Source organism: Staurois parvus, unplaced genomic scaffold, assembly GCF_062004578.1.
Source record: "Staurois parvus isolate SC_StPar_1 unplaced genomic scaffold, SC_StPar_1.0 ptg000078l, whole genome shotgun sequence".
NCBI classification, from domain to species: domain Eukaryota; kingdom Metazoa; phylum Chordata; class Amphibia; order Anura; family Ranidae; genus Staurois; species Staurois parvus.
In genome coordinates, this window is record NW_028317874.1 from 7,840,326 (window position 1) to 7,863,099 (window position 22,774).

Genomic DNA, 22,774 nt, shown 5'->3' on the forward strand with positions numbered 1-22,774 from the left:
TGCCTCCTACCCACCCCCCCTCTATTTTCCCTAGTCCATACTGCAATCCTATTTTCTATCCTTTCTCGTGATTATCTATCTACATCTGTATTCCTTCCCTCCGATCTCCTTCTCTCTGTGGGGTACTCCATTAGAAATCCCTCTAATACTCTTCCACATATATTCCAACCAGTTCCAGATATATTTTAGATGGTTTGAAAACCAACCAGCTACTCTTCATTTTCCTAACTTTTTCTATACTATCCTCCTCAATATGACACAACTCCTCCATCCTGTAGATATTTTCCACTCTGTTAACCCAGTCATTTATGCTTGGTGGGTCTGGGGCAAGCCAAAATTTGGGAATCAAGCCCTTGACTGCACTGACTAGATGATATAATACCTTGTTCTTGCGTAGTTTTACTGAAGTTTCAAATTTATAAAATAAACATGTCCACGGGTCTCTCTGTACTGTAATCCCACATATTTCTTAAATATATTGTAATATTTCCCTTCTAGTAATCCTGTATTTTCGTGCAATCCCACCATATGTGTACCATTGTACCCTTTTCCCCACATTCTCTCCAACATAAAGGTGAAACATCTACTTTTTGTATATGTGCTTTACTCGGTGTGATATACCATCTAACCATACATTTGTAATTCATTTCAGCTGTGCTCATATTCATCACCCCATGTGTTAATTTGAATAGATTATTCTTTTGTTGCGCATGTAAATTTGATCCAAGCTCCTGTTCCCATTTTTCTAGGAACTGGGGAGGATCAGTACCCTCCATATCCTTAAGAATCTTATAAACCCTAGAACTGCCCTGTTTGGGAGCTACAGTTACGTTCAACAGTTTCTCAAATAGATACTGATCCTCCAACATCCTCAGTGGTTGTGGGAGCATTGAGACTAAATGACCTAATTGGCCATACCACAACTCATGGAAAATAAATCTTTTTTTTTCTTTAAATCTAAAATAGTGTGCAATTTCCCCTATTCAGTATATTTTTCAAACATTCATTCTGATCTTTGATCCATTTCCCAGAAATATCATTCCCTCCGTTCCCACCAAGGGAATCATAACTGAATTATATTTCCATCCCTTTTGCTTATACATTCTAACCCAAACACTTAAAACTTTCTTTGTCAGTGGACTAATATTCACATCTAATGTGTGGAATTTATGTGGTATCCAAACCATCTTCCCTAACTGTGCTTTACTCAGAATCTCTTCCATATTCACCCAACCTTTCCCTTGTGAATTAATTATCCAATCTATTATTCGTGATAATATCACCGCTTGATAATATTTCTTATCATTTGGCATACTCAAACCCCCATTCCCTTTTGCCCTACACAATACCTCATACCTAGTTCTCAGTTTCTTATTTGCCCAAATAAAATTAAGTATCTTCTTTATTATCCTGAAAAAAAGATCCTGGTAGATATACTGGGAGCATGTGAAACTTATACAGGATAGTTGGTACTATCACCATCTTTACCAGGTTTATACGACATATCCAGGAAGCACCAACTTTTGACAATCTCCCCAGTTCCTCTTTTATTTCGTTTACTAATGGAATGGAATTTGTCTGGTACAGGGCTTTTATTGAAGAAGTTAGTTTTATTCCCAAGTAGCCTATTTCCTTTTCCCATGTAAATGGAAAATCATTTTGTAAACTCAGCCTCTCAACTTTTGGCATATTGATATTTAAGATCTCTGACTTTTCAGTGTTTATTTTCAAATTTGATAGCTCAGCGTACTGTTTTAATACTCTCAATAAGTTAGACAACATGATGTCTGCATATGCTGCTACTTTACGTGCCACTTCCACTATCTTCATTCCTGCTATGTCTACACATTTTCTTACCCTCGCCAATACAGGTTCCAGGGATCAAACAAATGATAAAGGAGAAAGTGGGCATCCCTGTCTGGTACCGTTATACATTTTAAAGAGCTGAGAGAGGGATCCGTTGACCTTTACCGCCACTGACTGAATGCTGTAAAGCCCTTTTATTCACTTCAGCATTCTAGACCCTAATCCTAAGACCTCTAGTGTATCTATCATAAAAACCCAGTTAACGCTGTGAAAAGCCTTTTTCGGTGTCGATTGACAGGAATAGTGTCGGCAGCTTCTCTCTTTTTACCCTTTGTACTAGAAGCAATGATCTCAGACCATTGTCTCTACCTTCTTATCCAGGAATGAATCCTACCTGATCCAGGTGTATGCACTCCAGCATCAGTTCCTTCAGTCTGGTTGCCAATACCTTAGCGTACAATTTAGTGTCAGTGTTTAGTAAGGATATGGGCCCGTAACTAGCACACTGTGAGCTATCTTTCCCTTCTTTAAGTATAATCATTACAGTCAGGTCCATAAATATTGGGACATCGACACAATTCTAACATTTTTGGCTCTATACACCACCACAATGGATTTGAAATGAAACGAACAAGATGTGCTTTAACTGCAGACTGTCAGCTTTAATTTGAGGGTATTTACATCCAAGTCAGGTGAACGGTGTAGGAATTACAACAGTTTGCATATGTGCCTCCCACTTGTTAAGGGACCAAAAGTAATGGGACAATTGACTTCTCAGCTGTTCCATGGCCAGGTGTGTGTTATTCCCTCATTATCCCAATTACAATGAGCCGATACAAGGTCCAGAGTTCATTTCAAGTGTGCTTTTTGCATTTGGAATCTGTTGCTGTCAACTCTCAAGATGAGATCCAAAGAGCTGTCACTATCAGTGAAGCAAGCCATCATTAGGCTGAAAAAACAAAACAAACCCATCAGAGAGATAGCAAAAACATTAGGCGTGGCCAAAACAACTGTTTGGAACATTCTTAAAAAGAAGGAACGCACCGGTGAGCTCTGCAACACCAAAAGACTCGGAAGACCACGGAAAAACACTGTGGTGGGTGACCGAAGAATTCTTTCCCTGGTGAAGAAAACACCCTTCACAACAGTTGGCCAGATCAAGAACACTCTCCAGGAGGTAGGTGTATGTGTGTCAAAGTCAACAATCAAGAGAAGACTTCACCAGAGTGAATACAGAGGGTTCACCACAAGATGTAAATCATTGGTAAGCCTCAAAAACGGGAAGGCCAGATTAGAGTTTGCCAAACGACATCTAAAAAAGCCTTCACAGTTCTGGAACAACATCCTATGGACAGATGAGACCAAGATCAACTTGTACCAGAGTGATGGGAAGAGAAGAGTATGGAGAAAGAAAGGAACTGCTGTTGATCCTAAGCATACCACCTCGTCAACGAAGCATGGTGGTGGTAGTGTCATGGCGTGGGCATGTATGGCTGTATATTTATTGATGATGTGACTGCTGAAAAAAGCAGCAGGATGAATTCTAAAGTGTTTCGGGCAATATTATCTGCTCATAATCAGTCAAATGCTTCAGAACTCATTGGACGCCGCTTCACAGTGCAGATGGACGATGACCCAAAGCATACTGCAAAAGCAACCAAAGAGTTTTTTAAGGGAAAGAAGTGGAATGTTATGCAATGGCCAAGTCAATCACCTGACCTAAATCCGATTGAGCATGCATTTCACTTGCTGAAGACAAAACTGAAGGGAAAATGCCCCAAGAACAAGCAGAAACTGAAGACAGTTGCAGTAGAGGCCTGGCAGAGCATCACCAGGGATGAAACCCAGCGTCTGGTGATGTCTATTCGTTCCAGACTTCAGGCTGTAATTGACTGCAAAGGATTTGCAACCAAGTATTAAAAAGTGAACGTTTGATTTATGATTATCATTCTGTCCCATTACTTTTGGTCCCTTAACAAGTGGGAGGCACATATGCAAACTGTTGTAATTCCTACACCGTTCACCTGATTTGGATGTAAATACCCTCAAATTAAAGCTGACAGTCTGCAGTTAAAGCACTTCTTGTTCGTTTCATTTCAAATCCATGGTGGTGGTTTATAGAGCCAAAAATGTTAGAATTGTGTCGATGTCCCAATATTTATGGACCTGACTGTATATGTACCTGCAATGACTCCTCTTTCATTTCCAGGCCCTCCCCTATTGCATTCATATAACCACACATTTTAGAGACTAGGAGATCTCTAAATTTGTTGTAATAGCCCACAGTATATCCGTACAGACCAGGGCTCTTTCCTTTAGCCATATTTTTTAGGGCTGAGGTGATTTCCTCTAGGTTAATAGGTCTCTCTATGGCCTCTAATTTGTCTTCTGATATTCTTGGCAACTCCACTTCATTTAAATATTTATGTCTATTTTTCCTCTTTTCCTCCTCCATTTTTTGGTTTCTGGGCTCACATCGTATAGGCGGCTATAATATTTTTGGAACCTATTAACGATATTGGTGGTGGTGCACACCATTTCTCCTTTGTCATCTATAATTTTTTCTATAAAGTTTTTCGATTTCTTTTCCTTTAGTTTCCTCATCAGGTATTTTCCAGGTCTATTCCCCCACCGATATCTTTCTTTTGAAACCCTATTAAATATCCTTCTCGACTCCATAAGATCTTTTAATTCTTCTCCTTTAATACTTATCTTCTGATATACGTCTGTACCTATCTTCTTTTTATGTGACTGTTCTAACTTGTAGAGTTCCTCCATTACCGTCTTAATTTTTTTCCCTTGTTCTTTATTTTTTTCTGCTCCCATCTAAATCAATATTCCTCTAATATATTCTTTATGTTCCCCCCAGATTGTGGCTACAGACACCTCCTCAGTATCGTTGAGCTCAAAAAATTGCTCAGTTTCCCGCCTTAATCTTTTTTCTAATTCAGGGTCCTATATAAGCATCTCATTTATTTTTCTACATAGTTATTTTATCCTTATCCCCTCCTACCCATAGTCTCATTGTGACAGGAGTAAGATCAGTAATAGACATAACCTCTATGTTGGCGCTAATCAATGATTCCAATTGTCTATGTTCGATCATTACATAGTCCAATCTTGAATATGATCCATGCACCGGAGAGAAGAAGGTGTAATCTCTTTCTCTTGGATGTTTAACTCTCCAGGTATCAGTCAGTTGACATTGATATAGTAATCTCTTCAATAATTTTTGATTTTCTCTCCTCTCCCTGTACAGGATTACGCATCCATCTGGGGATCCATACACAAGTTTAGATCTCCAGCCCAACCAGACTACCCTTTCTAAAGTTAGAAAGTTTTCTTAACACTCACTCCAGATATGTTACTAGATTTTTTATTTGGACAATAGATATTTACCAGTGTATATTCAGCTCCTTGTAATTTTCCCCTCAAAAATAAAAATCAGCCCCCTGGGTCCTCCATTTTTTCCCTCCAGTATAAAGCTCACATTTTTTGACAACCCAATCGCAACCCCTTTGGCCCTTTTAACTTGAGAGTCTGCGTAGAACCACGTTACTTAGTGCTTTGTGTATAACTTCACATTTGTATCATGAGTTATAAGTGTCTCTTGGATAAACACTACATCTATGGAGTGTTGGTGAATTCTCTAAGTATCTTATGTCTTTAACGTTATAAGTCATAAACGTCATGACACTCATTTCAGCTATTATCTCCCTACCCTACCAGAGTTCCCTTCACAAAAAGCAGATATAGACAATTTAAAATATGGACTTTCTCTCTTCCCCCCTACAGCAGTTCCCCATTTTCTTCCCTCCTCCCCTCTGTTTACCCCACCCCCCCACTTCCCCCCTCTTCTCCCACCGCTAAATTTCCCACTAGCGATTCTTATATGGGGTGAAACTCAAAACATGCACACCACCCCCAGTTCTTGACTGATGTCATCCCTCAGGTTGGAGTTGACAGCATACTTGGCCTCCAAACCACCAGCCAGATCCTTGCTCTTTACTGCCCCTCCATCCCCCCCACTTGTTTACTCAACCTGGGGAGAAGGGACTGGGGGCAAGGGAACCATGCCACGGCTGGGGAGAGCCGGGGAAAGGGGGGGGAAAGCAAGAGAAGGAAAAAAAAAACCTCCCTCCAAAACCCCTGCACCACACCCCCTACTGCTTTTTCCTAGATGCTCACTGCCACTTTCCTGCCCCCTGCTCTTCGCTTTCTCTAGGCCCCTCTGACCATCCTCATTTGAGTTATTATCCGACCTAGGTCATTGCGTAATGTCCTGATCTAATTTTTCATGGATATCTCTAGTTTCACAAACATTTTCACCATTTAAATTTTTGTGAGTGATTGCAACATGGGTCCTTGCTGTTCCATGTTTCCTTGTTCTCTTACACTTTTCCTATTTTCAGATTCTTTAATTTGGTTATCTTCCAGTGTCCCGAGTGAAAGTCTGGATCAGGGGCGGACTTACAACTCATGGGGCCCCGGGCAATAGGGGATCATGGGGCACCTGTGTCCTTGCCCAAACTCAAAAAAGCCTATGAAAAAGGTACCAGGGGCATCTCATGGGGCCCCCTACTGACCTCGGGCCCTCGGGCAGTGCCCGAGTTTCCAAATGGTCAGTCCGCCCCTGGTCTGGATTGACCTCCGTCATACTTTTTATGTCCTTTATGCTGATTCTCCCGGGTTTGGGTTTCTGGGCTTTTCTCTTGTGGGGGCATGTACTTTCTTATTGTGCTAGTATTTGCGTTTGATTGGGGAGTTTTTGATCCCCCCACCTTTAATCGATCTACTCTTCATTTCGTTAAAGAATTACAGTTCCTCTCTTCCAGAAATACTGACCCCAGGATAGCCCTCCTTTTTTTTTTTTTTTCTGGTAGAGTCCCAAAAACCCCTTTGTATCTTGTTTATAGAGAGAAGTAGACCCACCGACCCCCAATACCCCCTAGGGCCCTCCAATAATGTTCTTCTCCTTCTAGACAGTAGTCCCAGCAGACAATTATTTATTGCAAAAGCAACAGTTCTTTAAAGATTTTTACTGCTGCCTTCGGCAACTCACCATCACCTTTCGTGCCACAAGTGCACTGCTCCCTGTTCGCTCCTTCTTTCGGTCTGATCTTCCAGCCTGGGTTCCTGGAGTAGCATATGTGCTGTGGAGGGTCTCCACCAGTCAGGAGTCTTAAGGTATCTCCGGGTGATGAATGTAATATGGAGATCTCCCTGTATGAACCTCTGTTTCCTTCTCCTCCGTCACCTTCAGCTCACCCGCAGCTTCCAGGGGCTTCAGCCACACAGGCAGTCTCATGGGCACTCCCAGCATCCTTCCATCTTTTGGAGGCCCCCGCCTCCTATCTCTGCTCCACTTCACTGGGCCTGCAGGCCAGCCTCTGACTCCCAATCACCGCCGGTCGCACACAGGCTCCACAGCTTGCAGGCGGGCAGCCAGCACACACCACCCGGGATCCTCCTCTGCACCAGCCTCCAAGGGAGCATGCAGCCACCGGACCAATCTCACACAGACCGCAGGATGGGCAGGGCTCAGATAGGCTCTAGAGCTTATACCTTATGGTGCTCATAACGGGCATCTGGAGCTCCTGCACTGTGCTGCCTCACAGCGCCATGTTTCAGCTCCTCCCCATTTCTAATTTAATTTGTAACGCCCTCCAGGTTAGCTAGATAGGTTTTGTTGGGTTTTTTTAGATAGAGGCTGAGTAGCAGCCTGAGATGAGTGAACCTTGGAGTGAGGCAGGAGTTTGCCTCAGAACAGGCTGGGAAGTTCTACAGGTCAGGGCTTCTGGAGCCCTCCCACCCTTCCAGAAACTGGAAAATTTTCTGGAACGGGGAGGAGCAGTGGAGGAGGCTCAGATCTGCATGTTTAAGAGACCTTTACCAATTCCCTGGCAGGAGGCTGAGCATGGTGACCAGAGCAATCCTCAAATATGACAGAGCCTGGAGAGAGAGGGGAGTCAGGAGGAAAATGGATTGAGAGAAGGCTGGAGTGTGGATCCTGGGAGGTGGCCCCAGGGAGGGGAGCCTACATACAGGCAGAATGCTGGACGGGAGGATCTCTACTGCCTCAATGTCTCCTTGGAAGGACAACCTGTTAGCAGGGAAGGAGCCAGCCCAGTGTAAGCCTGAAGGCAGCCACCAACCCACCACACTAGCAGGTGAGGACATTGTGAGTACTCCTACACACCTTGGGCCGCATAAGGGCAGAGGGCGGCCAGGTGCAATACCCAACTACTGTTCATCTGGAACTGCTTAACGGCAAGCTCTTGGGACCCCCTTACTCAGGAATGCCCTCAACACAACTGGGTGAAGAGGAAGATTCATTCGGGATCTGAGGAGGTACACCAAAAAAAAGGGACAGTACTATATTTTTGGCTAGGCCACCTTTTTTGTACATAATTACTTATAAGTTCATCCTCAAGTTCTACAGTTCCTTCGGCACCACATATACTCCTAGACCCCATCCAGGTTGTTAACCCCTTAATAAACAAACATCTGAAAAAAAAAAACAGCTCAAGGATTGTTTTGCTGACAGAGCAGAGCATAGGGGGACCCAATCAAATCCAGCAGCTCGTAGGGGGGTAGTGTTACGCATTCCAGGAGTTCTTTTTTTAATTTCAAGACATAGTACAAAGTACAATATTCTTTGATAAGGGAGGCCGATAGAGATGCAGTACAAGACCGGGTCTATGCTAAAAAAAAAATCAGTATGACCATTTATGCTGAAACACTCTGACCTGCCACACATTTTCTCCCCAATGTGGCTAATATGTGTCTGTTATACTTACAGTACAAGGTAAAACATTTGTTCTGTTTCCTATTTTCAAAGAAAAGTTTTGGAATTCTGATGCTGCTATAAAGATTGTAATTAATATTTCAAGATACAGGCACTTGAGTGCTTATGGGTGACAGAGAATTTCCAACATGTTATGCAGGAATTTATAGAAAGAAATTTCTGATGCTTACAAATCCCTAGATTTCCTCATTTGTGTGAGCCCTAAGTGCCATTATTTCAAATAAAGTATATAAACCTTATTGTAAGGTAAATTGTTGGTATAACTTCTGCTCTCAAAGCTGTTAAGATTTATAGGTGGTGGATGACTTCATGACCACAGCAGGGTCCCCTGTGATACTGGTACCAGTGTGTGTATGTGTACTCTAGATAAAAATGTTTACTTAACTTAACTGACAGGGCTACACCATGGAAATTACATGGCCATAAAAGAGCAGCAGACTTTGGAACCTTTGTACTTTGTCTGCCAGAAATCCTCTTTTGTGTTCATCTAATATGACACAGCAGTGCCACCTAGGAACCCACCATCCAAATAATCCATACATCTGGAGATCCTTTGAATGACATACAATACACCAGTGCTGTAACAGTTTGACCAATTTTAAATCTGACACACATAAACATTTTTATTTAATTGTCAGATAAATATGTTATTTTAGATTGAATTTTAAATTGTATGTATAGCCAAAACTTCCCAATGAGGAAATTTCCCTTCACTTCCTTCCCAGAGGTGCAAAAAGAAGTTGGAGGAAATTTACCAAATATTTCTCTCTTAGACAGCTGTCACTGAAACAAGTTTCTCCATTGAAGGATTTCCCCCTATTTTTTCTGTGGACAACTTTGAAATTCTGGATTTCCTCTCCCTTTCTTTCTTGGTGACAGCAGTCACCAGGACAAATAGATGGGTAATTATTCCCAGTGGGGTACAGACTGAAATAAAAACTGCTTTATAGATAGAGGCTGGGCAGATGAATGAAAGGTCTGCCTCCTCCACTTATAATGTGCTTTTCATTGTGCGGATCAATAGCACGGTTTTTATGAATGGAGTAGGAAGAGGATAGGTATAGTTGGCACTTTTGACAAGTCCAACAGCCATCAGCACAATGGACATTTATCAGTCAATGGATGTACCATCCCTTGTGCGGATTTAAAAAAATATATACAGTATATTTAACTAAACTTTATTTTAGGACTTTAAACGTTTATGACACAATATTTCTTAAGAGCAATATTTGTGGCAATTGCTACAACCAAACAGGTGCTGGATATGGCTATGCATTTAGCTCCTGTGTTGTTTCTGCAGCTCTGCCTGAGATAAGTTAAAGTGGTATAAAACCCAAAACCAAAAATGTACTATATTGCAGCCTACCAGGCCTTAAATGTGGTGGCTGCATTTGTTTTCTTTTTATAGGCTTTTTTATCCCTCAGTTTTTTCCAATAATGATACGTGCTCTAGTGACAACCATCTGAGACAGGTATTTCACTTAATTTTCAGAGATTTTGATTTGCTTCCTATTATATCTCTGTGGCAGGGGATAAAAGAAAATCTTATCGATTATATCTTAGTGTGAAACAGACAGAAAAAAAAATACCCTATCCTATACTAAAAAGGTTTTTGCTGTACGTACACGTTTATGAAGAATGCTGCCGTAGGAAAAAGAGCACAAAAGGTTAGGGAGGTTGTATTCTATTTGTTAAACATTACAAAACAGTATCACCAAATATTGCAAAAATGATTACGTAATATATGGAATATATGAAAAGATAATCTAAGGTATGTCCTTGAGTTTATACCCATTTGTTTCATACAAGAACGCTCCTTCTATTCCATTCTATTTGGGTGGGTGGGAGCTCACACTGTTTGTTTTTTGCTTTTTTTACACTATCCCTGCTATTTAAACATACTAACGTGTCAGTTGGGAATTCCCAGCTGACATCTGAAAGTGACAAGCAACACAGATAATATCCCATGCTAACATGCATTCATGCATTACTCAGGTGTGGGGGTCAGCTTTAAATACAAGTATGATGAGTATGCTTCAGTCTGTTGTTTCTTACTACTGTTGTTGCATAATATATTATTTCCTCTCTCTTTCCCTTTTCTTGATAGCAGAAAAGGGGTACATTACATAATTTGTGCACAATCTACTGATTATAGATACAATAGATTTATCAAATTGTATTGTCTCTAGATTACAGCTTCATTCTTTATTAATTATACTATCATACTAATAATTATACTTTGGTTTACTGTAGAGTTAACATTATTAAAGGTTAAACAAGAGATGAACATGATTTTGATGAGTTAGGCATTTAAGCTGATGTCAGGGACACATGCAACCTGCAAAGTTGCATTCATCTGTCTCACACACAAGCTTGTGACATACAGTAAGAAGGACATCACATAGCTCAGATTATTGTGACAAGAGGAACACACATACCTAGTATTGTAACATTAATTCACACATGAACAGACCCAATAAAAATATTAATTAGTGAATTACTATATACACCTTTTTCTGGTTTTTTTAACCCCTGTAATCATATAAAATGAATTTTGCCATACATGTAGCATATGCATTTAATTCAGATTAGTCTTGCAAATTGCGCTGACCCATATACTGTCGGTCAAAACTTCACCTAATTAGGGGCAATCAGGGGCAAGTGTGGAACAGCCACTAAGGCTCATGGGTTATGTAGTCCTTAAAGGATGTGCTGCTCATTACAAGTGAATGGAGATTAATGGCTGCAGAAATATAGGCCCATAATACCCTGCATGTAGAGGAGGAGAGATACAGGGGTTAATTTACTAGTTCCCTCAGAATCTCGTGCACTTTTACATGAAAACCTAGGGAAGCCTAGGGAGCCAACCAGTGCAGACCTGTTGCTGGAGTTTGCGCAGGACACCAGGCAGACAGTGTGGGGAAACCAGTGTGAGTGGACCTGCTCTGTGCTTGCCTAAAATGAAGACAGAGCCTACGAGGACCAGAGCAAGAGACTGAGCCACAGATTGAGATGCTGTGCCTTGAAACCAAAGCAGGGGAGACTGATTGTTGTGTGTGCCCACCTCAGAGAGGATCTGATTGAGAGGATCTGATCATAAGGAGCCAGTCATGTAGACTAAGACTGCTGGGCTGATTTACCGCCAAGCATATGGGCTCAGACTGGACTGCATGCCAGGAATGGTGTGCAGAGCTACAGAGTTTAATCTCATACTGCCCACAGTTAATAGATCCTTAACTAACAACCCATTAACAATCTTTTGCAAAGGGCATTAAAGAGACAGCTACATGTGCACCACCTTACAGAAGGGCCCCAACAACAGCTGACTGACCTTGACAATTAGGCACTAGGTAATATTAACACTGCCGGGGTACCCCTTTGCCAGTAATTCACTATTAGAGCTGTATGTGTGGAGTAGTTATTGCTAAGAATTACAGTGAGTTTTCTTTTATGCCGTTCATGCTTTCACGGTTGATGAAGTTCTTACTGATACTGTGTGGACTAGTGTAATGGGATGTAGCCTTATTGTTTTATAAGTTAAAGGCTGTAGGTAAGGCTAACTTGCCTGTCAGTTATGCAAGGGATCCAGTGCCTGCCACTTTAACATAAGACAGTCCTGGGTAGTTGCTAATCTGATTTCCCACCAGAGTGCTCTTTCCCCTATCTGGCCAAGGGGGTGCAGGTTTACTCACTTAGTCTTTCTCCTGTGTTGCTGGTGGGTGAGTGGCTGCTACCAGGCCTTCTAGCTGGGCCACTCTTTCCCTGCCACACAGGTGGTCCTTTCTCAGGGGGCCGGTGAAGTCTCAAACTTTCCTCCTTCCAAGATTCCTGCCTGGAGGTGAGCCCCTCTCCCATCTTGGCCACCTCCCAGGCTCCTGCTCTCCAGCCTCACTTCTTTATCTTCCACCCAAACTCTCCTGCTGCTGATCAGGTTCAGTTACTCTTAAAGGCTGTCCTGGCTCCTTACCAAGTCTCCTGTTGGGAATTGGCCAGGATCCTCTAAGAGTACAGACCAGCCACTCCTCATCTTCGCCCACTGCTAGAACTTCTCCAAAGTTCTCAAACGGGGAAGTCCCAGAGAGCTGGTCTGCAGAGCCTCTCAGCTTTGACCGCAACTTGACCCTCCTGGTTATCACACCCAGGCTGCTACTCAGCCCTCCTCACTAGCAATTAGAGCTAGAGCTCCCCTTAGCTGACTAGGAGTGTGCTACAATAGGTTCAGACAGCGGGTTCCCTTTAAAAATAGTCAAGGTAATAATGTCTATTTAAGATGTCTGTATACAACTATGAAAGTTAAACTCATCCATCCAATCCTAAATAAGTGTGTGTATATATATATATATATATATATATATATATATATATATATTTCTTTTTTTTAATATACATTGACAATTACTGTATGTGTTTTGCTCTGAGTATACTATATGGGTCTATTTTCTGCTGTCTGTCATTGTACAGTCTTTCTTTCATCCAGAGCATCAGAAGCAAATAACCATGGGAACCCATTTGATACAGGAAGTGACACAGTATACTTCACTGTAGTGGATGCGCAAGGGAATGCCTGCTCTTTTATCAACAGCAATTACCAGGAGTTTGGTACAGGACTTGTTCCAGAAGGCTGTGGGTTTACCCTACAGGTGAGCAGCATTTTCAATATACTATGTTTTGACATATTGGGCTTTATTTACTTATAGTTTACTTTCGCTACATTTTTTTTGTGGTGCAGGAACCCTGCCTTAGGCTATGTCACTGACATTTAGGGCTCGTTCCCACAGGGCATACATAACCGAGGGGTTCTGGATGCATAAGTGACCATACACAGACATGGATAACACAAGGGGAGCAGCAGCTATATCCATGCAGCCAACTGACATCAATAAGACTGACTGCATGTAGATTCATAGAACACCTGTGCAACCCCGTGTCAGTTAAACATGCTCCTCCACAGGTGTACAGTTATGCATGCCCCGTGTGAACAAGGCTTTTTTTTTTGCAGCAGCTTGAGATTTGTTTATATTTTCTGTGCTGGCTAGGTTTCGGATTTTGATTATTTCTGATGGCTGTTTTTAAGTGATCACCAGTAAATAGTGTGAGCGGTACCAATGTATGCGTTAGGAATATTTATCTGCAAATTATTATTATAATACAGGATTTATATAGCGCCAACAGTTTGCTCAGCGCTTTACAATATAAAGGGAGACAATACAGCAACAATACAGTTCAATACAAGAGGATGAGGAGGGCCCTGCTCCTGGGAGCTTACAATATAATTACTGAGGGTTTTGGTCCAGTGATGTGAGCTGAGGCAAGAATAATTATTGGGAACAATCTTCTATAAAAGACTTGTGCTTGGGGTGGATATCACTAATAAACAATATTTTGGCCTTGCCTGAGCTGGGGGTTTGTACCAAGGCCTGAGAACCTGAGCTGCCTTGCTATAGGATTTGTAACAAGGGGCTACTGCCCTTATGGCTTGCTCCACCCAACTGGCATGGAAGGCCTGCCGCTGGCTTATATAGAGGGATGGATGAGCTTCTACAGAGGTTCGGAACCAGAGAAGAAAAGGAGTAGTATGCACAAGAAATTGAGAATTCCCCTTTTGGAAAGGATGCATATGGTTGGGCCATAGGCTCATGGAACATAGGAATAGTAGAGACATAGGATGAGGAACAGAATGTCGTGAGCATCACAATACCTCATGGTTAGCACCCAACAGTGGGACAATTAAGTACGTTCTTTGCCTCCTGCCTCTGAATAAAAGATAAACTTGCACAGCATGAATTACATCCAGGCAGTGAAGGGAGGAAAGGCTAGTAAGATACAGAAAAAGGGGGAAACCCTTCTCAGGAGAGAATAGACGTTCATCCTCCTAGGACATTAGCAAAAATTAGGCACACTGGAGGTGAAAGGGTCTATACTTGGCTGGCCAATGGCTTTTTTGTTTTGTTCAATTACCCCTGGAGTCAGCAGCATAACCCAGTTGAATCAGAGTAACTACTTGTCCTATGTCCCTCAATGAACAACATGAAACAGATTTTATGTTAAATACAAAAATCCTGTTTTTTCTATTTCCCCTGCACATGATTTAGCATTCAGACTGCAAACAGATGCATTTGGCATTCACACATCATTCACATAACATCACAGCAGGAAGACTCAGGCTGCATTCACACTTGAGCGTTTTTCAACTGGAACCTCAATGCTCAAAAATGCTCAATAAGTAAAATCCTATTATTTTCAATGGCCCATGTTCACACTTGAGTGTTCTGTCACCTGTAATTAAATGCCTGTCGTTCAAAAAAGTAATTGCGCTACTTTTCAGGCAGATCTGAGCGTCCCCATAGACTTGAATGGAAAACTCCTAAACAGTGGGAATGAGCGTTTTTTTCAAGCAATTTTTCAGCTATTTCTATTGGCCACAGCAAAAACGCATATAATATTTGCAAATCTGCTCAAAGAAATGCTCAATGATCCCCCAAAAAAACCCTTGAAAAAATACTTGAAAAACGCTCAAGCTTAGTGTGAATGGCGCCTTAACAATTTATTAAAGAATATGTGCACTTTAAAACAAAGTGCATTTACCTTTTTTGCCTCTTTCCCCTGAGTCAAACTAAGCCACTCTCGCTCTCCACAGATGTACAGTATACTTACTTTGACCCAATGGCTGCTTTTCCACTATTTTGATTACATCCAGTGGTGCAAGTCTTCACTGTCCTGGTCACTCCTGCTCATTACTGCCCCATAAACATCTATTGTGAAATCTATGGGGCAGTAATCTGGAGGCACGGCCAGGACAGTGAAGACTTGAGATACTGGATATAAACAACCAGCAGAGTCATGTCTACTGGATGAAGGTATGCATGCATCTGTGCATGGGAGGGGTGGGCTAGGCTAGGTCAAGGAAAGGGGACAAAATCGGATGAGTGCATTTTGTTCTGAGAAAATCATTGTGGTATACAGTAATTTTTGAGTGGACTCCTGCATACCAAAACTTTAATATTTGGTCTAGTTAAGAAGGTTTATGATTACCCCCATAAAAGTGAAAGGGTTCAACAGAGGACACTGATTTTTGTAGCTCATGCTCTTGTGGTTGATAGCTACTCCCTATTTTAATGCTGAGCCAATGCAGACATTCTCTTTTTTGGAGAATTTAGCTTATAACATGTTACATTCAAACAATACAAAAATTCCAAAAGTACTACTTTGCAATGAAGCTGTAAAAGCATCGTGGCCCTGTCTTTTTGTTATCAGGATCACTGGATTCCTAGGTTTCCTTATATTCTGTAGCAATAAAGGTCATTCATAGAGTAGCAATGCTGCTTGGTCTGGTGCAGGACATTATGATCATTCAGATACTGCTACCAAAAGTTCTGGGAATGAACAAAGTCAGACAGCTCTGCTTTAGCTGCCCACCACTATGTAATAAAATGAAAATGCAAGTGGTGGATAACACAGGGAAGTAATAGCATGAACACCTTTATAATGTTTATCAAGGAGTTTAAGGATTGATTAAAGTGTAATTGTAATTAACATCTCTTATTTACAATACCATTAAAATAATTTTGTTATGTCTGTTCCATAACTGCAAAAAATGTCTTTTGATCATACCAAAGATCTTGTTAGCTGATAACTTCTTGTGCTCTCTTCCCATGCTGCACTGATATCGGTTAGCATTGTTCTCAGCTCTTTGTGTGGACTTCAGAACACCTCCCTTCCATTTTATGGATATAAGGAGAGGGAAGGTGTTCTGTACTCATAGCATTCTGTCCCAGAATAACAAATCTGATGCCCCTTAGATATATTACAGTGATTGATTGTTGTCAGCCTAAGGAAAAACGTGTGTTAGTAGTAGGACAATTAGGTAAAAGGAAAAAAACTAATACAGTCACGACAGCTGAAGACCAGTAACCTGCAATATATTATTTTTTTATTCTTGGGTTTAGATACATATTAAGCCTTCATTATTATGTGTTTGGGCAGCATTGGAGAAGTGTTACTTGTCTTGTGTGACATTTCCCTAGCAGATTATGATGGCTGGCGACAGGGGTGGACTGACAACTCATGGGGCCCCCGGGCAATAGGAAATCATGGGGCCCCTGTGTCCTCACCCACATTCAAACCACATGCAAAAAAACCTATGAAAGGTACCAGGGGCATCTCATGGGGCCCCCAACTGACCCTGGGCCCTCGGGCAGTGCCCGAGTGGCTAAATGGTCAGTCCGCCCCTGGTTGGCAATTGAACCTGTAGTCAGTATTTTATATTCTAGTGACTATACTGTGTTTTACAGCAAACACTCCGCACAAGAAAAGATTTTACAGGATACTTTTAGTGACAACTGCCTTAGATATTTATTGCAAGTTAAACAAGTTGTTACTGTATTGTCTCATGTTCTGTCCCCCACTATAATGTACAGCGCTGAGCAAACCTTTCTGGCGCTATATAAATACTGTATAATAATAACTAATTTTAAGTATATAATGCAATGAAAGCCTACACATGTGTAACAGTATAGTGATGATGCTTTTATTGCAGCTAATTTACATTGCGCCATAATCATACAGGGGTAAATCTTTATTTTCATAAAAAGAGAACATCCTAAGTCATAAATGTATAAAGTATTAGCAGCATATGTCCTTCTGCTGAAAATGCAGACTTCACAGGTCAGTGTAACGCCTGTGAACAGTTCTGTGCTATCATTATCTGACTACTCTATCCACTAAACATGTGAGATTCATTTAGTTAAAAATCAGGATTTTTGTTATTCAGATGTATCCAAATCTCCAGAACACAATAGTAATGAATTTCAAAGAATCCAAAATAAATTAGTCACCCCCCATACTTTAAAAGGACTCAATGGACCCCACCAATCTTAGCAACCTAAAACCCATCTCCTTACTCCCTTTTGCCTCCAAACTCCTTGAACATCTAGTCTACAAGTGGCTGAGTTGCCACTTCATTGAGAATAACCTTCTCCATCCCCTTCAGTCTGGATTTCACCCACAACACTCCACAGAAACTGCTCTCCTAAAACTTACAAACAACTTACTAACAGCTGAAACCAATGGTCACTATTCCGTACTCTTACTTTTGGACCTCTCCACTGCCTTTGACAGAGTTTACCATCCCCTTTTCCTCAATAAACTCTACTTGGCATCTGTGACTGTACTCTTCATTGTTTCAAATCTTACCTGTCTCACTGCACCTTCAGTGTCACTTACAACTCTACTTCCTCCTCTCCTACTCACCTTACTGTCGGGGTCCCCAAAAGCTCTGTCCTTGGACCTCTCCTATTCTCGATCTACACTTCTTCCTTGGGTCAGCTGTTAGCTTCCAATGGTTCCCAATACCATTTTGACACCCAATTCCCAATACTATTTTGACACACAAATCTATCTCTCTACTCCTCAGCTCACCCCATCACTTTCCTCACGTATCACTGATTTACTAACAGACATATCAGATTGGATGTCACACCACTTCCTAAAATTCAATCTATCCAAAACTGAGCTCATAATATTTCCTCCCCCACATGCCTCTTCCCCTAATTTCTCGGTCAAGATCACTAGAACAACTATCAACCTATCCCCACATGCCAGACTGCTAGGGGTAACCCTGGATTCTGAACTATCCTTTCAGGCCCACATCCAATCCCTGTCCAAATCATGCCGCCTCAACCTCTGCAACATCTCCAGAATACTCCCCTTTTTAACCAATGATACCACAAAGCTTCTGACTCCCTGGTTATCTCTCGCCTCGGCTACTGCAACTCCCTCCTCATTGGCTTACCTTCACATAGGCTATTCCCCCTCCAGTCCATCATGAATACTGCTGCCAGGCTCATCCACCTTACCAAACATTCAGTGTCTGCTACCCCTCTCTGCCAATCCCTCCACTGGTTTCCACTAGCCCAATTATTAAAATTCAAAATACTAACAACAACTCACAAAGCCATCCACAACTCTGCCCCCAGATTCATCACCAACCTGGTCTTAAAATATCAATCAAAACGCTCTTTTCGATCCTCCCAAGACTTTCTGTTTTCTAGCTCCCATGTTACCTCCCATGCTCGCCTCAAGGACTTCTCCCGAGCTTCTCCCATCCTATGGAATGTCCTACCCCAATCTGTCAGACTATCTTCTAATCTATCCACCTTTAGACAATCCCTGATAACCCTTCTCTTTAAAGAAGCCTATCCTGCTTTTAACTAGTAAACTGCTTTTTATTTCCTCCATCAGTTCATCCCCCACAACTATTACCGTTTGAATCATTCAACGCTTCCTCCTAGATTGTAAGCTATAATGAGCAGGGCCCTCTGTACCAAACTGTATTGTAACTAATGTTTACCTTAATTTTGTAAAGCACTGCGCAAACTGTTGGCGCTATATAAATCCTGTATAATAATAATATTAATAATTAGAACAAAAACAACAAATTCATCCAGATTCATTTGTTTGTGACTTCAGAGGGTTTTGTAAGTTCAATATGTGTCACACTCTGTATTGTTATGATTGGCCAAAGTCAAAGTCGCCAAACATCAAAGTTGCAAGCAAGTCGCAGGCGAGTAACATTGAAGTCGCAAGCAAATCGTGAAAATAACCTAACTAAATAACAAATTAATGTGAATCTTCCGAAATAACTTCCAAAAATATGAATCGATTCAAATCAACAAATAAACGACACCAATCCATATATACAAAACAAATTCCGGAAATGAATCATTCAAACATAACAAACATGACAAAACGAAATGACTGACTTAACACCTTTCCGCCCGGCTTATAACAGATTGACGGACAGGTCGGACACTTCTCCTTGTGACTGGGTGTCATATGACATCCTGTCAAAAGGAGCTGCCCACGCTGCCACAAGGCCACGCGATCTGTCACCGACTGTGTCCACAGGACACAGCTGATAACATATCACTACACCAGCCCGTTGCCAGTGTTATGTGACCGCTGTGACCAATCACAGCAGATCACATGTCAATTGTATACAATGGATGGCTTTCTGTCATGCCATCCCGTATACAATTGTGTTGTTAGCTGTCAAAGCAGTCACATAGTACAGACAAGGCCAATCACAGCCCATCTGTATCATGAGCTTTGCTTAATCAGAGCTAATCAAAACAAAAGACTGATTGAATCAGTTTCATTCAGTAACAATGATTGCAAATATCAATGAAATACATTGGTATTAGCAATCATAATGTGTAGAACAAAAAATCTTGATCACTTGCCCAGAGTAGTTTGGTGTTACCATGGTAACATTGTACTGCTTTAGTCACAGAAAAAAAAATAGTAAAAAAAAGAAAAAATAATGTAATAAAAAAAATAGAAACATTTAAAAAAAAATAAAAATTACATTTGTATTATTTTAATTTTTTTACATGATGTCACCAGTCAGTGTCCCTGATCACCGCCACACCAGTTATATAATAACGCTGTTCTGGACTGGTGACAATTTTTTTTTTCCACTCACCATACCTCTTACTAAATACCTTGGACTGTCTATTTTCCAAAAATGGGTAATTCGGGGGTATTTGTACCATCCTGGCATTTTCAGGCCTCAAGAAATTAGATGGGCCGTCAGTACATCAGGATTGTCAGATATATATACCATAGTTTGTGGACTCTATAACTTTCCTACAGACTAAATAATATACACTAATTTGGGGTATTTTCACCAAAGAAATATAGCAGAATACTTTTTGACCTAAATTTATGAAGAAATGTTATTTATTTTCTAAATTTTATAACAGAAACAAGAAAAATGCATTTTTTTTGTTTTATTTAGCGAACAATAAAAAACTCAGTGGTGATTAAATACCACCAAAAGAAAACTCTATTTGTGTGAAAACAAATGATAAAATTGTGTTGCATGACCGCACAATTTGTCATTCAAAGTGCAATAACATTGAAAGCTGAAAATTGGCCTGGGCATGAAGGGGGTAAAAGTGCCCAGTATTGAAGTGGTTAATGAATTAATCGGAAATAAAACAAAACACATTTTTTTCATTGTGCACATCTCTACTATCTACACCAGTGGTCACTAAATGGTGGATCACGGTCCGGAACCGGACCAAGGGACAGTCCCATCTGGACAGCAGCCACGCCACCGCTGGGTGCCCTCCCTCGGTGCCGCCGGGCTTAAGATGATCGGGCTGCAAAGGCAGGAGGTAAGTGATGAACGCGGTCTGGATGGGACTAATACAGGCTGCGGTCACCACTCATCTCCCCCTGTGTGGCTATTTCTAAACCAGGGCCGACAGGAGCAGAAGTGACAGCTCCAGTAAAAATCAGGAAGTGCCGCTGACACAGGGACACCTCCTTGGCCAGCCGCTGCACTGAAGGGACAATGGCGGCGTTTATTCTTCACCCGCCAGCACACTGAGACAGGTCTGTAGCGGCGGTGGATGGGGCTGTCTTGCTGGACGGGCTGTCTCTTTGCTGGATGGGCTGTTTCTGTTAGGTGGGCTGTCTCTTTGCTGGATGGGCTGTCTCTTTGCTGGATGAACTGTCTCTTTGCTTGATGGGCTGTCTCTTTGCTGGACGGTGATGTTTCTTTGCTGGACTGGGCTGTCTCTTTGCCCAGTTGGGTCCAGCAAGTAGACATCCCAATCCAGCAAAAAGACAGCCCAGTCCAGCAAAGAGACATTGCCATCCAGCAAAGAATCAGCCCAGTCCAAGAAGGGACATCCCCATCCAGCAAAGAGACATCCCTGTCCAGCAAAGAAACATCCCGTCTTTGCTATATATTTGCTGTGTTGTTGGGGGAGCTGTGTTATGTTAAGGGGTGCTCCGTTGTGTTAGATGCACTGTGTTGTGTTTGGAGAGTCTGTGTTTTGTTAAGGGGTGCTGTGTTGTGTTAGGGGCGCTATGTTGTGTTAAGGGGTGCTGTGTTGTGTTAGGGGCTCTGTGTTGTGTTAAGGGGCACTGTGATGTAAAGGGGGGAAGTGATGTGAAGGGAAAAGAGGACACAGTGGGAATTCTTTAAAGAAGGGACTGCGATGTAGAGGGGACTACAGTGTGAAAGGTACGCTAAAGATCATAATGTAGTGGGGGACTGTGATGTGTTATATCGCTAATGATGTTCGAACTTCTGCTGGAAGGAAATTTTGCTGACCAGACCTCCATACATTTTATTCAAGACCCCTGATCTACACCTTGCTGAATCTATAAGATATTGTAGTAAATTGTGTTAGATAGATGAGCTGATCCGAGTCGGTTAACTGTTATACCATATCCATGGGTACAACAAATCTAGCCAGACAAATGCCTTACCGAAAATAGGACATTTACTCATCTTTATTCACATCGTTTCAGCCATGGACCCCTTCAAGATGTTCCCTACAGTTTTACCAATTGGTGAATGTACTGAGAATATTGTGAGCATTTGCTATTCTTTTCTCTCCAAAGAAAAGGAATGATTGGTGAACACTTGCACAAACATTTTCCAACATGTTGCATTTGCCTGATGACCAGTTCCAGCAATATGAAGTCTTCATTATTACCTTCCTTCTAGTGAAGCTCTACATAACCCAAACCTTCCTAGAGCATTGCAACAATTTGCAAGCAATGCTTGATTTTTTCACAGATGGTCTTGTGTCTGACTGGTGATTGTTATACCTATGGTTGGTCATTGAAGGGCAAATATCAACCAGAGAAGGTCATTGATGGGCAAATATCACCCAGAGAATAACAGGGGGAGATATCTCTTTATTTGCATGACTCAAACACGCATTAAGAGCTGCCATGAGCAGACAGCTGTGCAGATAGAGTACTTCAGTTCCTTCACACTTCTATAAAGCAGTTAGACAATCTCCCTGCACAATAACTTGCCACTTTGACTACCTTAGATGTTTGGTATCACAAGATGAAATTCATAAACTCCCCACTTACCTACAAGGAATAGAATTATTTGAAATTGGGATCATCATTTGCTTTAATCAAGACGTCAGCCTATTTTTACCATCAGAGTGACCCATCACTTTGGATAACTTTGGACAGTTATTTTTTCCCCAGGGATAAGCCAGGAACAGAGGTGCATTCTTATATACAGTATGTGTAGGTCTATGAAAAAAGATCTTTGTCTTAATTGTCCTTTTAACAGGCAGGTTATGGTCAGCTGTGCACTTTCCATTGTTGCACTGGTGCCTG

General features: G+C 41.5%; 1 protein-coding gene across 1 annotated transcript in view; it reads left to right on the plus strand.

Annotated features, from left to right (window-relative positions):
* Positions 1 to 22,774, plus strand: part of LOC149469243 (uncharacterized) — a 110,243-nt gene that overhangs the window by 65,617 nt on the left and 21,852 nt on the right. The window contains exon 9 of the mRNA XM_089669520.1: positions 13,092 to 13,254. Within this exon, the coding sequence (XP_089525646.1) occupies positions 13,092 to 13,254 (163 nt within the window). The remainder of the gene's footprint in view (positions 1 to 13,091; positions 13,255 to 22,774) is intronic.